The 15,156-nt window shown below is 39.3% G+C and overlaps 2 protein-coding genes across 2 annotated transcripts in view; one reads left to right on the top strand and one right to left on the bottom strand.

Annotated features, from left to right (window-relative positions):
* Positions 1-154: 154 nt before the first annotated feature.
* On the bottom strand, positions 155-5,813 carry LOC139444879 (large ribosomal subunit protein eL20-like). Its single transcript, XM_071225879.1, has 5 exons — positions 5,777-5,813; positions 3,748-3,927; positions 1,790-1,919; positions 904-1,013; positions 155-296 (listed from the first exon to the last, which is right to left on the bottom strand). Exons 1-5 carry the CDS (start codon positions 5,792-5,794, stop codon positions 201-203), a joined length of 534 nt encoding a protein of 177 aa, XP_071081980.1. The 5' UTR covers positions 5,795-5,813; the 3' UTR covers positions 155-200.
* A 5,034-nt stretch (positions 5,814-10,847) lies between these two features.
* Positions 10,848-15,156, top strand: part of LOC139444895 (exportin-T-like) — a 40,283-nt gene continuing 35,974 nt past the window's right edge. The window contains exons 1-2 of the mRNA XM_071225900.1: positions 10,848-11,238; positions 14,205-14,290. Of these exons, the coding sequence (XP_071082001.1) occupies positions 11,179-11,238; positions 14,205-14,290 (146 nt within the window). The 5' untranslated portion in view covers positions 10,848-11,178. The remainder of the gene's footprint in view (positions 11,239-14,204; positions 14,291-15,156) is intronic.

Here is a 15,156-nt window from a genome sequence, read left to right as displayed (position 1 = left end):
CTATTCTACCCCAGATCTTCGCGGGCCATCACCCCTGGTAAATGCTCAAGTCATGAACACAAATTACTGATACAAAGTGTACTTCCCACACACATTCACAATGTATCGTCCACATATTCCTGATAATTATTTGCAAAGATGACAACAGCTGAGGTATTTCCCCTTGTTATTTATTTGACGCTGTACACAATATGGGCCACCTAGTTGAAGGAGGTGGTGGGTCTGCGTGTGGTGAATCGGGGGGCGTGCAGCTTCCTGTCCACACGGTGGGGCAGGGGGAAACAGATCTGACTGTTCTGAAAACAGAAATAATCAGTTATCAACATCTCATTACATATTCTAGGTTACTTATAATCTGGAAGTTAAAAAGGCTGGTAGTATTCCCTTTCTGAGTAATCCGATCAGAGTTGTCATCTAGAAATGTTGCCAGGTTGTGAATAATGCTTCCATATATAATCTGGAGGTCATTCCCAGACAAACTTAATTGGGAATCCAGTTTCAGCAAATCGCCTTTTCTACAGTTTTGTTTGTTGCTCAAGACCACACTCAGCAATATTCCAGGTGTAACTGGTTGCCGGGAAATAATCGAAAGATGGCCCAGACAATCCAGTGATTGCTATTGCGAGTAGCGATCCATGCAGTCGGTTACAATGACATGCATGAACCAAGTCACGGAGCCTAACTACCAAATCCATTTTGTCGTCTCCTATGACAAGCATAGGTTGCTGGGGAACTATTCTAACCAGAATCCCAACAAGGACTAAATATTGTATTGTTTAATGCCGCACTCAGCAATATTCCAGCTATACAACGGCTGTCTGTAAAGAATCAAGTCTGGACTAAATTGTGCGCATGTATATGCAACATATGGTCTTTGACGACTGTCACCATGGTAACACGTACATGGAACTGCTGGATGTTCGCCCTCCTGCACTTGTTAGCGGGGATGATCTCCACACGGATGATCTGAATGGACGATGCCCTTGCTCTGTGGCGGGCACCCATGTCACAGTCTGAAAAACAAAGTGTCACGTTGACAGGATGCTGCACCCTCTTTGCCATGTACAGTAGAAATAGTCTCCCTGAATAGTGGTTAAAAGGGTATTTCTGGGGCCCTCAGGTCTGCTGCTGCAGTGTTTGAATCTAGGGACCCCCTAATTATCTAATTCTTAACATTCCATGACAAGGATACATTCACACTTATGCTTTATTTAGAACAATGGTGAATTAAAGTTCCATTTTCATGTAACGCTACGCTTGCTTGTTGTTTAACTCAATATTCCCGCTATATGATGGCGGTCTATAAATAATGGGGTCTGGACCAGACAATCCAGTGATTGAAAACATGAGCATCAATCCACACAATTGGGATATGATGACATGCATCCACCAAGTCAGCGAGCCTGACACCCAATACCGTTAGTCACCTCTTACGACATCATGGGTTGCTGAAGACCAATTCTACCCCGGATCTTCATTGGGCCGTTATCATGTAAATGTAATTATAGTTATAAGTAATGAGTTGACTTCTATTTCTCTGATAACAGGACCAAAATGGAAGAAGAGGCTTAACTTTACATTATGTACAGAATGCAATGTTAAAATATCAACTAAAAAAATCCCAATTTTGAACACAATAACACTTTTTCCCAAATTTGTCTTCCAAAGGTACTTAGTTTGTAATCTAAGATAAATCCCAACCATACACTACCATGGTGATACACGATGACATCCCTAGTTTTGACTATATAGCTCATGTTGATAGTGTGCCAAATGAGCAAGTACTCACAACACTGGGTGACAGCCTTTGCTGCTGTGAGATCCCGGTACTCCCTGTACATGTTATGGGTGCCACTACGGGATGTGTATCGCAGCCAGATGCCAAAGTTCTTGATGCTGGTGGGCTTCTTCTCAAACACCTGATGAACAGCAAGGGTCAACATGAATAGTGAGTGTGGGAATAATGCTTAACAACACAGCAAACCATGTTCCTGCCATCTCCCAAGGCAGCCTTTAAATAACTGAATCATCAAGACACAAGGGTCGATTTAACTGCTGGCCCACTGGCCTGTGGCTGGTTAAAATTATGTGAGGCTTGCTGTAATGTTAAGTAAATGGCCTGTTCGGCTAGTCAAAATTTCACCCCTTTTCAGTGTTTGTTTAATTTTTTTCAATTGGGACACTGGTGGTGAATCATGTGATTTTTATGAGAAAATATATGGGGGAGGGGTGTGTGAGGTTGTTTGAATGGTTAACTCAAAGAAAGGTATATCCTGATCATCTCAGTAGAATGACAACTGGTGGCCATTCTGTGAAATAATGCCTATGGAAGCCATGGTTTAGTCTCAGGAAAGACGCCTTAGGGGTGAGAAGAGTTCTAAAATTTTCGGAGTTCTCCTGGGTAACTCAGTCGCTATGTGACCTCAAGTTCGGCCGCAGAACAGACCTTTTTCACCAGTGGTTCCTCTTGGGGGTCAATACGAGGAACCATGGCAACGGGAAACAGATACAACACTGCCATCTAGTCTTCTAATGTACAACTGACATCAAGTAGCCACAGCATTGCAAATTCAGCTGCAGAAAGTTGGTCTGCATCGATTTATCCTGTGCAGTTCTGAATTCAACTTGGGATTTTTTCTCCATAATATACAAATTTCCAATTACAAACGATTATGTTTTAGACGATATTCGCCTGGTCTTTGGGTAAGACAGCGCCAGTGGAAGAGTTTTCACAAACATACCCTCGTGCAAGAATGGCCAGTTACAAATTTTAAACTATTTCTAGTATCCTGAACTGCCAAATAGTAATGGTATCATAAGCACTTGTGGAAATTTGCCGATTTAAAGGGTTTTGCTATGTTGTTGTTATAAGGACTAGAGGACTATAACAGTTTTTATCTCGGCCTCAAGGACTGATCATAATTTTAATGCTATATACGTGTATACCCCAGTAGCGGAATGCTACAAATGTGAGCAGCTCTACTTGTTCTACCTCTCCAGATGTGAAGAGGCTGAGGGACCAAGTGCTATCTATCTGGCCTGATCTCCCCATCCATACAACAACAGTGCATGTTTAGAGTGAAAGAATCGAGGCACCTCACAGTTCCTGTCTTGTCAGAAAAAATTTCACCCCACGGCCACTCAACTTGACCTCCAGTGTGGGACTGGTGAAAATAACATATTTTGTCAATCTTCTTAAGCTGTAGTTAACCACTGATGTACACAACAGAATCATTATTCAAGAAATAAAAACATTTCATACCACTGTACTAGTTTCAGATACAAAGCAAATTAAACTGAGAAGTCCGTAAATTTATTACAGCTGTATGTCATGCGACTACAAGTGATAATTCCAAAGTAAAACAAGGAAAACAAAACAGCTAAAGCAAAAGATAATTGGGGGTTCAGGACATGGTAACAGGTTCAACAATACCATATTTTCTTGAGTATAATGCACACCCCCTTCCACATTTTACCTATGGAACAACTGGGAAGACATCAAAACTCATTATCATGATTGTTTCACGTATAATGTGCACCCCCTCTACACAGTTGTGTTATTTGTGGGGGTAAAATGTGCACTACACTCAAGAAAATATGGTACTTTTATCATAATTCTAGCAATAACTCAGCAAGGGAGAACCCGACAAAGGGTATGTGGGAAATCCCAACCAGTGCTCTGGCATAAAGAGCAATGATTTAACCACTAGGCTGCCCCACCACCCATTCAACAGACTAAAGACATACCTCGGAACAGAGGATGATTTCTCCATTAGCCTTCTTCAGAGACTTGAGGAAACTGACAAAGTACCAGAACCGGGACTTGGCTGTAGCTGCATCGGGAGCAAATATCCTCATCTTGTAGATTGCAGGGGACCGGTTCTTGGGGTTGGGGATTCCCCTCCCCATCACCTTGAATTCTCTGAGCTGTCAAAAAGAAATGAGGAAATAGTCAGTTTTGCTTAATGCCACTTTTAACAGCATTTCTCTTATACCACAGACTTTTAGGATGATGAGGGAGGAGTGAGTTAAACATCACATGGGCCATAATGCAGCCATATTGTGGTTAATGCAGGAGGTAAGCCTGAACATGGTGAAGCTGTGAAGTGATGCAAAATCAGCCACCTTGGTGAAACCCATAAATTATCCTACATTTAATTCTGCAACTTGTGAAAGTTTTCTCCATAGTTGTAGCTTAGTAAAAAACAAGTCACTATTACAAAATAAATTGCTTAACTGTGACTTAACATGCTTAATTCATAGTGTCTGTAACACTTATTGTAAGTTTTCTTTCTTCGTGCCTCACAAAATTTAATTTTCACAACTTACTAGAAAAGTTTCCCTAACACTACTGCATTTTAATGATTTATGTAGCACCCAAGATTCACTTCCAAAACAATAGGTTTAAGTTAGGGAAGGCGACTGGTTGCAGTTGCTTTTGCACTGAAATATTAATTCCACACGGAACCTGTCCACTTGGAATTCGAGTTAGTGCTATTAGTTTATAGTAGGAACATGTTAAGTTCATCAAACACTTCCAGATTCTTGATTTTTATAAATGAACGATGGCAATAGTCTTAAACATTTTACTGCAGATGACAAAAAAACAAAATATTGCAAACATCTGAAGAAATTCCACTGCAACTTAAAATCCCATATATTTTGGGACAGTGTACATAATAAGGCAGGCTAATCATAGTAAACCCTGATCTCACAACATGGACAAAAATGAGTACAATAGTTATCCACATCCACATCCTTGAAGCGATATTTGATATCCTCAATTGTTGTTTTGAGTTCCTTTGAATCCATAGACTTTTCATCAATATACACTCCTTTAATGGACAGTATGCATGGTACAAATAAATGCAAAACAGGTGGTAACTAAATCTTTGGATATCAACTGGTCCGACTTTGCTCTGAGCATAACTTTTTTACAATTTAGTGTTATAATATGAACATTTAATAGCTGAGCTTATAAGACCAAACAAAACGTTATTTATAAGACTTAAGATTAATGGCCAAGTCGCAGACAGGCAAAATGATGGCCTACCTAATAAACATGATCATACTGCCGACATGATCTGTCGCACCCAAGATTCACTTCCAAAACAATATGTTTAAGTTAGGGAAGGCGACTGGTTGCAGTTGCTTTTGCACTGAAATATTGATTCCATATGGAACCTGTCCACTTGGAATTCGAGTTAGTGCTAATAGGTAACCTAACTTAATGGAAATATACTTGACACTCAATTATTGCAATTTACTATTTATTTATGAATCCAAATAGTTTCCTTTGAACTGAATACCTAAACTTGGTGGCTGAGCATTATCCTTGAAGTTTACATGGATAAGATAACTACTTTAATAACACCTTTAACCAAGCATCAACCCTGCCAATTCAATTTGCATTAGACAGGTTACACAGGAGGAAAAAACTATTTAACAATTCAATCACCAGCTACCCATCTTATTGCCACGAGAGTTCATATCCATTGCCTCTATCATAATCAGTGGTGAAACATCTTGGGAACATAAACATTTTTCCTGTAGGACTACGGTAGACGCCAGCACGTGTGTACCGTCCGCCATTATTTTTCCCCACACACTGCTCTCCGATACCAAAATCAGGTTCCATATTACCAAATACGCGTGGAATAAGACATTGTGCCTACATTAGACATGCACATAACTATGTAGTAACCTTTATGACCACATTCAAATATTTATTTGGACCTTAATTATTTTGTTTTTAAGGTATAAATCAGGCACGCACCTCACCACGAGCCTTCATGTTTGCTACCACGAGGAAAAGGGTTAGTCACGTGACTCACCGGAATTAATGATGAGATCCATAGTAATTTTCACATATAGTTCGAAATCTATCATTGAATTTCTTTTGTTTTATGTTTAGAAATATGAATTCAAATTATTTTCACATTTATAACGTGCGTCTCGTGTAGTTGAGAATATACCTTGGTTTTTTCCAAAAGTGCACCAGGCTTTTATAACGAACTGAAACCTCGTTCTACATCGTACAGTTTGTGTCAGATAAAGTATGTGAGTTATGACAATCGCAGCGCTATGATCGCTTTGTGGAACGAGCTCTGGTGATATTCAATTCCTATGACGATTTTTTGTGACTCATTTTTTATGTGAACTTGGAACAACGAAACAAATCAAAACAAAACATTTTTAAAGGGACTGTTCAAGAACAATATAGTCAATTGTAGTGAGTGAGTGAGTAGGGTTTTGCGCCGCTTTTAGCAATATTCCAGCAATATCACAGAGGGGGTCACCACAAATTGGCTTCACACATTGCACCCATATGGGCAATCGAACCCGGTCTTCGGAGTGACAAGCGAACGCTTTAACCACTAGGCTACCCCACCGCCCTAGTCATTAGCAGATTCCATATAGGTACATTTTGGAATGCAAGCCAAACAGAAACAAACATATTTATCACACCTATCAAAATCCAGATTTACATTTCTTAATTGGTTGTTCCTAAAAAACATTCTTCACTCTATTAGACCAAGTGTATGCACGATCTAAACAATCGACAAACGTAGAATACACACTTGCTCTGTCGAACAACAACTTACTGTATGATTGGCATTTTAGAAGTTGGCGAGTAAATAAGAAAATGTACAACTTTGTGAATAAGAATTTCTGCTTCTTTTGGATATAGCGAAGTTTCGGTGAGCTGTAAAGCGGGAGTGACTATAAGCAAGTGATGAGAGGTATAATGTGCATGATATGTTGTGATAAGCAGCAGATAAACATTTTCTGACGAACTTTAACTGTTAACAACAAACAAGTTGTCAGCATTGCCTGACTTCTCACAAATAACTTATTATGACGCAACATTTACATTTCTACGGAAGCGTTTTAGGACCATTTGGTTTTTTATTTTTTTCCCGATACTCTCTTGAAATTTCAAGATACAGAGGTTGAAATTTCAAGATATTAAGTTGAAATTTCAAGATACAGAAGTTGAAATTTCAAGATACTAAGTTGAAATTTCAAGAAAATAAGTTAACAACCTAAGATGTAAAAATACGTTTAAATAGGTTAACTTGGTTGACACATGTCATCGATCCCAATTGCGTGGATCGATGCTCATGATATCAATCACTGGATTATCTGGTCCAGATTATTTTACAGACCGCCGTCATATAGCTGGAATATTGCTGAGTGCGGCGTTAAACAACAAACAAACAAACAAACAAACAAAAACATGTCCCTGACGTAGTCTTATATATAAGGTTACTACAAATAATTTTACAAGGGAACCCAGGAGTATTAAAGGACCAAGTCTCTCTTAGTGCCACAGCTGAAAAGCGGATTAGTTCATACTGCTGGAGCCGAGAAGGTTGTGAGAGTGAAATGTGGGTGAATGTTTCTAGGAGTGACTATGGCCCATGGGGATTTCTGCCCCATTCTTGACTATACATGAGGTCAACTTCCGTCAAGAGAAATTTCGTGTGATGTAAAGCAGTGCACACAAAGTTCATATATTCCCGTACTGAGACATGCTTCAACATGTATGTTTGAGATTCTTGGGTAGCACAGTGGTGAAGCAGTTCGCTCATCTCGACGGAACCCGGGTCTGATCCGATATATAGGTGAAGTGAAATGGGGTTTAAATCGCGTTCAAACTTATTGCACTTACATAGCGACGCCTCTCTCTGTGTGCGTGCGTGCGTGCGTGCGTGCGTGCGTTTGCTTTTACCAGTACAGACTTATGCCGGGTTTACAGTGCTAGCCCACTGACATTCTATGCCATCGACACAGTTTCATGACTCTGAGCCGACCAGTCCTCGTTTTACTCTCTTTAATAAAGCCGAGTGCCTTGCAGGGTTACAACAAGCGGCCGGGGATCGAACCACCGACCTTCCGCTCTACGGGCAGACGCTCTATCCACCAGACTACGGAGTCGGTATGACGAGAGGTACTGACACTCCGAGATGAGACAGGCACACATATGTATGTGCATGTTTGTCACAGTGGTACTGTATGATTTGCATTGTTTGTGTGTTGTTTAACGCCACGCAGGCTCTGTGATCTGTAAATAATCAAGTCTGGACCAGACAATCAAACGAATGCCATCAGGAACATCAATCTACGCAGTTGGGATATGATGACTTGCATCAAGCAAGTCACAAAGTCCGATCCATTGAGTTGCCTCTTACGACAAGCATAGCTTTATTCTAATCTAACCTAATTTTTACATCTTCTTTATATCATAATATCTGAGTTAATTTCTCAGCTGATGTATTTAATACTGAGTTGGAAGTTAACCCAAAGCTTATCCAAGAGACGAGAGAGATTAATACCGCCCATGTGGTTTTTGGGGCATATTAACACTTTAATTGAAAGCATTTTTTAAACAATATTCATGGTAAAATGCCAGTAAAATTTCACATTTCTGTGAACGACTGTAAAGATAGGGAAACAATCCCAGCTCAGCTCTGCACACCACGTTTTGTGTTTCCTAAAACACAACTAATATATGTTTGCAATATTTCACCTGTATTTTTATCAAGTGTAAATAGATCGACCGTATTTTGCTTCAGCAAAATTGATTCTGTACTCTATAATACACCTCGCAGTTATAAGAACACATTTTCTCGAGGCAAGGGAGTTAACTGACTATAAACAGGATTTTTACATTTACAGTCAGTTAACTCTCTTGTCTCGGGGAGATGTAATAAAACGACTGGTTCTATAATTGCTTAAATCGTTGCCCTTGACATTTGAAGCCAAATCTGACTGTAATAGATTAGAGGAAAGAGTACGGTATGCTCCCTGTGACCCTTCCGTACAAGAGATTCCAGACAATGTAGACTTTTGGTGGAAGACAGGTCCAAAATAGCTGTCTGTCATGCACTTGTATATCATGTTCCTCCAATGCCCACTTCAGTCTGCACCAGTGACAGTCTAGACCCAAAATAACACCATCAGTCTTTTCATTATTGATACCATCTTCCCGAGGCAAGGGAGTTAACTGACTATAAACAGAAATTTTACATTTACAGTCAGTTAACTCCCTTGCCTTGGGGAGATGTATTGATACTTGTCAGTGCAAACTTTAGAAAACTTTCTGTAGTTTATCGGATGAATCAGATCGAAGTACTAGGTCATTAGCAAAAAGTAAAATGACATATAGTATATTAACCGTTTGAATAATAATCAGATAACTCATTTTTTTCTAAATCTCTTTCAAATGTGTGTTCTTAATGACAGGTCCAACAGCTCATATATCCTACCAGCTACAAGCTACTTTCATCACGTTCCTATTTCAGATAATGTTCGTTATGCAGTCCACCAATAATCTTTGAAATCTACACAAAAGCGAATCATAACTTTTCTGTTATCAATAAACAACATACACACACGCACGTATAAGGAACTCATGGTGATAGTGGGGCAGAGCAGATCCCCAACAACCGGGGATACCTATATATGCTGGTCGGGAGAGGCGCCAAAATGGATCAGGTGGTCAGGCTCGGCGACTTTGTTGATAGAGTGTGTCATCGTACCCCGATTGCGTGAACGGTTGCTCACAATATCAACCACTGGTTTATCTGTGCCAGATCCTGTTATGTACAGGTCCGTCATAGAGCTGGAAAACTGCCGAGTGCACCATCAAACAATAAAACAAACAAACGACCAAAACAAAAATAATAATGTAACTGTGATCTAAAATAATTCTCCAATTATACAGACACTAGAAGTTCACAGTGGTCTAATTTAGCTAAAACACTACTGTGGTTTCATGTATGTTACCTGTATATTTGCCATGGCAGTACTAAATTGAATTTGGAACCAAGTGAGCAAAGTTGGGTTTAAATGTTTAATGCACATGACATTCAAAGCGCAGCATAACTCTGCATTACAAGTACATTGTGTTTATCTCCTAACTCTACCATGACACACTTAAACACTAATCTTTTGGTCAAATACATACTAAGGGGAGTGGCATAGGCTAGGTCTAACGTTTTGAGTCGGTGACCGATTGAAATTCACCAAAAGTTAACCAACATGGCTATGTGTAAGCAGGGAGACTATACAAAGATACATAGACTCCCAGGTAAAATAAGATAATCTGTCTCCCTGATCCTAGCGAATGAAATAAATACGTAACCAAATCAAGTCTAGATCGACAACATTTCTTCAGCTCCAGGAATTAAGCATTGTTCGGGGAATAATTTGGATTTTATTTTTTACCTTGTAGATATATATTTGTAAATAAGATATAAGGTAAATAATAACTGTATTTCTGGGACTCAGTGTTACAGCATAAGACTATCATGGACACACAAAGTATGCTGGCGATTAGGTGCCTGACTCTGACTCTGGCAGTGTGGGTTCGAATCCCAGACGGAACTCAATCCAAACAAAGTACGAGAATCTGTACTTTATTAAGAAAGTGTTATCCCAAATATAACATTTGTTACACTTGACCACTTTCTAAAAGGCATTGTGTGTTCAAGTTAACATGTTGTTTTACACCGCACTCAAGCTGTATGGTACTATCACATAGCTAAATTCACACTACTGAAAGGGAGAATACCAATAAAACAGACCCTCCAGGTCCTTATTTTACCATTGATTTCAATATTTCATCATTTTAGTTCCCTGTTTAATCTATATTTTATAAACCTTAAAGTTATTTTCAAACGGGAAAGGCCTTTTTTTAAATATAATATTCAGGAAATAACCGCAAATGGTGATCACATCAAATGGGTTAAAACTTGATAACAATGCGGGGATTTCTTCTGACGAATCCATTTCCGCAGTAGGGTCTTTCGGTGGTTTTTACACAAACCCCTATCCAAAAACATGGAGGCTGACGCATGGGCCAATGATGAAACGTGGATCAGTTCCGATGCAATGCAGTGATTGCAATGAGCAGTAATAAGCATGGGTAGTTTCGAACACTTACGTCACATTAACAGCTGACCCACACTGTTTACTTGAGACTTTATCATTTGACGAGATAACCCAGGAAACACAGCATATGTGATCGTTTAGGAAGCGGGTCACGCTTATGGCGTGGTTATCCAGAAGATAGCCGAAGTTAAGATGTAAACAACGTCTGTATATCCACGTTTATTTTAGTGAATATTAACATTACACAATTTTAACCCGTACTCTAAGGAAGAGACAAGTATGGACGAACTGGCCCTCCAGGGGTTGGGCTCTCAAGGCAACTGTCTTGCCCAAAATAGGGTAAGTTATGTGAAGAACTATACGTTGAGAAGTGCATGTGTCTCCCATGATATCCGTGGCAGGTTGCCGGGATCGTCGTCATCAAATCAGTTTTCAATTCTTATGGGTCTCGTTGTTGAGAAAAAAATATGACACATATGTTTTTTTAATTTTTTTAAATTCTCTGAAAATGACCTGGTAATCTACACTTTCACTTGGAGAGTAGACACAAGATTACGAATTAGTAAAAGATGTTTGTGTTCTTTAGACATTTTGACATGGATTAGATAGAAATCAATAGGATGCCATATGCACTTCTGCCATGTATTTATTTCAACATATTTCATACCAAGACACTAATTTTAAAACAATATGATTAACATGGCATTGAGAGATGTTTCTAGGTACCTTTAAGATTCCAGAAGCCATCTTCTGAACCTAGTACAGAGCTCCAGATAAGCTTTTGGTGTTGTGGGTATTTTACCCATGTATTTTAAAATCATTGGGTATCAGTAATTCTATCTTGGTATTCAAATTTCTGTTACCCACTAGTTTTTGACACGTGGGTATTTAAGGTAAATATTTAAAAATACTATTCATCTAGTCCCCGCAATTAACTGGTGTTGTGTGGGTTCGAGAGCTTTATAGGACTAAAAAATACTGCGATACTTCCACAAGAAAGTGTGATGGCAAATGATAATGATGTAAGTGTCATCGTGGAGTCTGGCAAGGTTGACGGAATGCCCGTTTATAATTTCAAATAAGGTGGTGATTTACTAATCGAATACGCAGGGTTACTTCACAATATTTTGATGATACGCACAAGTTTTTATTTTTGTAGCGTATCTGTAATGTTTGTTGCGTATTTGATACGCTTGGATGTTATTTCACTGCGTATTTCTGCATTTCTGATGCATATTTCACGCAGAAACGCAGCTTATCTGGAGCTCTGTAGTAGAAGTATTGTCACCACCAATGACCACACTGTCACAGTACTAGGCCTGTATGGATTCTTCCTCAGATCAAATCAAATGCTACAAGGATTACCGTAAACCTTTCACGATTGAGTTCTCATTTGAAATCAATCTGTTATCTAGATAAGATTTATGATAAATTTAGCCCCTAAAAAAATGAACATGGTGTAGGCTGTAGATGAATTAGTAACCAAACAAATTCATAGCCATGGAGAATTTGTAGACAACCCCAACTCGAAGACAAGATTCACAGTGAAATTGCAGACAAAACAGATACAATTGGGGAATTGATCCTGCAATTCCTATCATAAGAAAACTCCCCACTTACTGAATGATCCTCTTGTCCTCCTTAACTTGCATATATACTTACAAGATTATTAATTTATAATAGTATTTATAAAGGATTCTGCTAAAGAAATACTAATACTAATACTAAGTTTATTGATGTGATGTACAAACACCATGCACAGATTGATAGAAAGCAACATCAAATTACCACTAGAACCGTGTGTTCTGTTGGTGTCGCCTGTTGCAATATTAACACTGGCTGACACACACCGGACTACACTGATGTGTACCTGGTGATTGAAACAACAGACAGTGACAGTTGTACAAAGAGGATCTACTTGAAGGTGTACATCAAGCACTTCCTGAAGACCTCCAGACTCATAGTATCACATGACAGTGACAGTCGTACAAAGAGGATCAACTGAAGGTTTTCATCAAGCACTTCCTGAAGACTTCCAGACCTTTTGTATCACATGACAGTGACACTTGAGTGATAGAAAGTAACAGTTTTAGTCCACTAGTCCTTTTAATGATAACATATAGTAAAACACCTAAATAATGGCAAATTTCTACTAGCCCTTATGATACCCTCACTATTAGGGAGTTTGGCAAGGACTACAGGACCTGTGCCAATAACCAAAGCTGTATATCTATATACATGAGGTCAGGGTGTTACTACCAGTATCGGAGCCATAAACTAACTGGTGTCTTATATTCAGAACATGCAAATCTATTAGCACATAAAGTTTTGTTTATAAACATGTATAGTACAGATGTTATTATCTGTAAATAAGTAAATTGCAAGTGATTCTGTGGCATTGGATTGACATACCAAGCGTATTATTTGTTCTGTTTGTTTGAAAAATATTAAGCTACGCCAACTTACTGTTTCCTGATTGGCTGATAATAGGATGGGTGGGGCTTTTTACATTTTTGTGCTGAACGATGGTCACAGATTGCAATTATTACAGTTTGTTTGTGTTCATGATTAGAAATGAAGTCTGTGAAGATAATATTGGATTGTCTGATAGCAGAACTCTGTTGAATTATATAAGTACTCTCAAGTCAAATTGGACCCTGCAGTATGTTGATGTGTGAAATTGTTTGATTATAAGCAACATCAAATTACCACTAGAACTGTGTGTTCTGTTGGTGTCGCCTGTTGCAATATTAACACTGGCTGACACACACCGGACTACACTGATGTGTACCTGGTGATTGAAACAACAGACGGTGACAGTTGTACAAAGAGGATCAACTTGAAGGTGTTCATCAAGTGTTTCCTGTAGACCTCCAGATCTATTTTGTCACCTGTTGACTATATGTAAAATTGGAATTTGTATTTTTCATAATTACTTTGACTTTATCTTGTGCCTTTATTAAGTAATTAACTGTTTTCCAGATAAGTGCATACAGTATACTACAGTTATAACGGACACAAAAGGACTGCTAATTTTAGTTCATTATAACCTAAGTTCGGCATGAGCATATTTTCAGCATATATACAGCAAATGGCCGGGACATAAAAAAACTATTTGTTATATCCCTCAGTCAGTATAAACGTAGTTTACTGTATTTGCATAAAATACACAAAATAGATTGCTTCCAATCAGTCTTCGATTGTTTCAATGAATCAGAACACCACTACTCGTAGGCCCTGAGTCCATCTTTATACAAACTGGCTGAGGTTAGTGATATTTACATTCGTCTGTCTCGTGTCATCAGGCCCTGCAGTATTTTGAGGAGCTGAAGCAGCAGCCGAATGGATGGAAGATCTGTGCACAAGCCTTGACGAGTGGCAGGTACCACAGGTAAGTCAGCTTGTAGAGACAACAGTGTAACGAGTAGCAGGTACCACAGGTAAGTCAGCTTGTAGAGACAACAGTGTAACGAGTAGCAGGTACCACAGGTAAGTCAGCTTGTAGAGATAACAGTGTAACGAGTAGCAGGTACCACAGGTAAGTCAGCTTGTAGAGACAACAGTGTAACTAGTGGCAGGTACCACAGGTAAGTCAGCTTGTAGAGATAACAGTGTAACGAGTAGCAGGTACCACAGGTAAGTCAGCTTGTAGAGACAACAGTGTAACTAGTAGCAGGTATCACAGGTATGTCAGCTTGTAGAGACAACAGTGTAACGAGTGGCAGGTACCACAGGTAAGTCAGCTTGTAGAGACAACAGTGTAACTAGTAGCAGGTATCACAGGTATGTCAGCTTGTAGAGACAACAGTGTAACGAGTGGCAGGTACCACAGGTAAGTCAGCTTGTAGAGACAACAGTGTAACGAGTGGCAGGTACCACAGGTAAGTCAGCTTGTAGAGACAACAGTGTAACTAGTAGCAGGTATCACAGGTATGTCAGCTTGTAGAGACAACAGTGTAACGAGTGGCAGGTACCACAGGTAAGTCAGCTTGTAGAGACAACAGTGTAACTAGTGGCAGGTACCACAGGTAAGTCAGCTTGTAGAGACAACAGTGTAACTAGTGGCAGGTACCACAGGTAAGTCAGCTTGTAGAGACAACAGTGTAACTAGTGGCAGGTACCACAGGTAAGTCAGCTTGTAGAGACAACAGTGTAACTAGTGGCAGGTACCACAGGTATGTCAGCTTGTAGAGACAACAGTGTAACTAGTCGCAGGTACCACAGGTAAGTCAGCTTGTAGAGACAACAGTGTAACTA

The sequence above is a fragment of the Haliotis cracherodii genome, unplaced genomic scaffold, assembly GCF_022045235.1.
Source record: "Haliotis cracherodii isolate W230 unplaced genomic scaffold, xgHalCrac1.p SCAF_6, whole genome shotgun sequence".
Taxonomy (NCBI): Eukaryota; Metazoa; Mollusca; class Gastropoda; order Lepetellida; family Haliotidae; genus Haliotis; species Haliotis cracherodii.
This window is presented reverse-complemented; position numbering and strand designations above follow the sequence as displayed.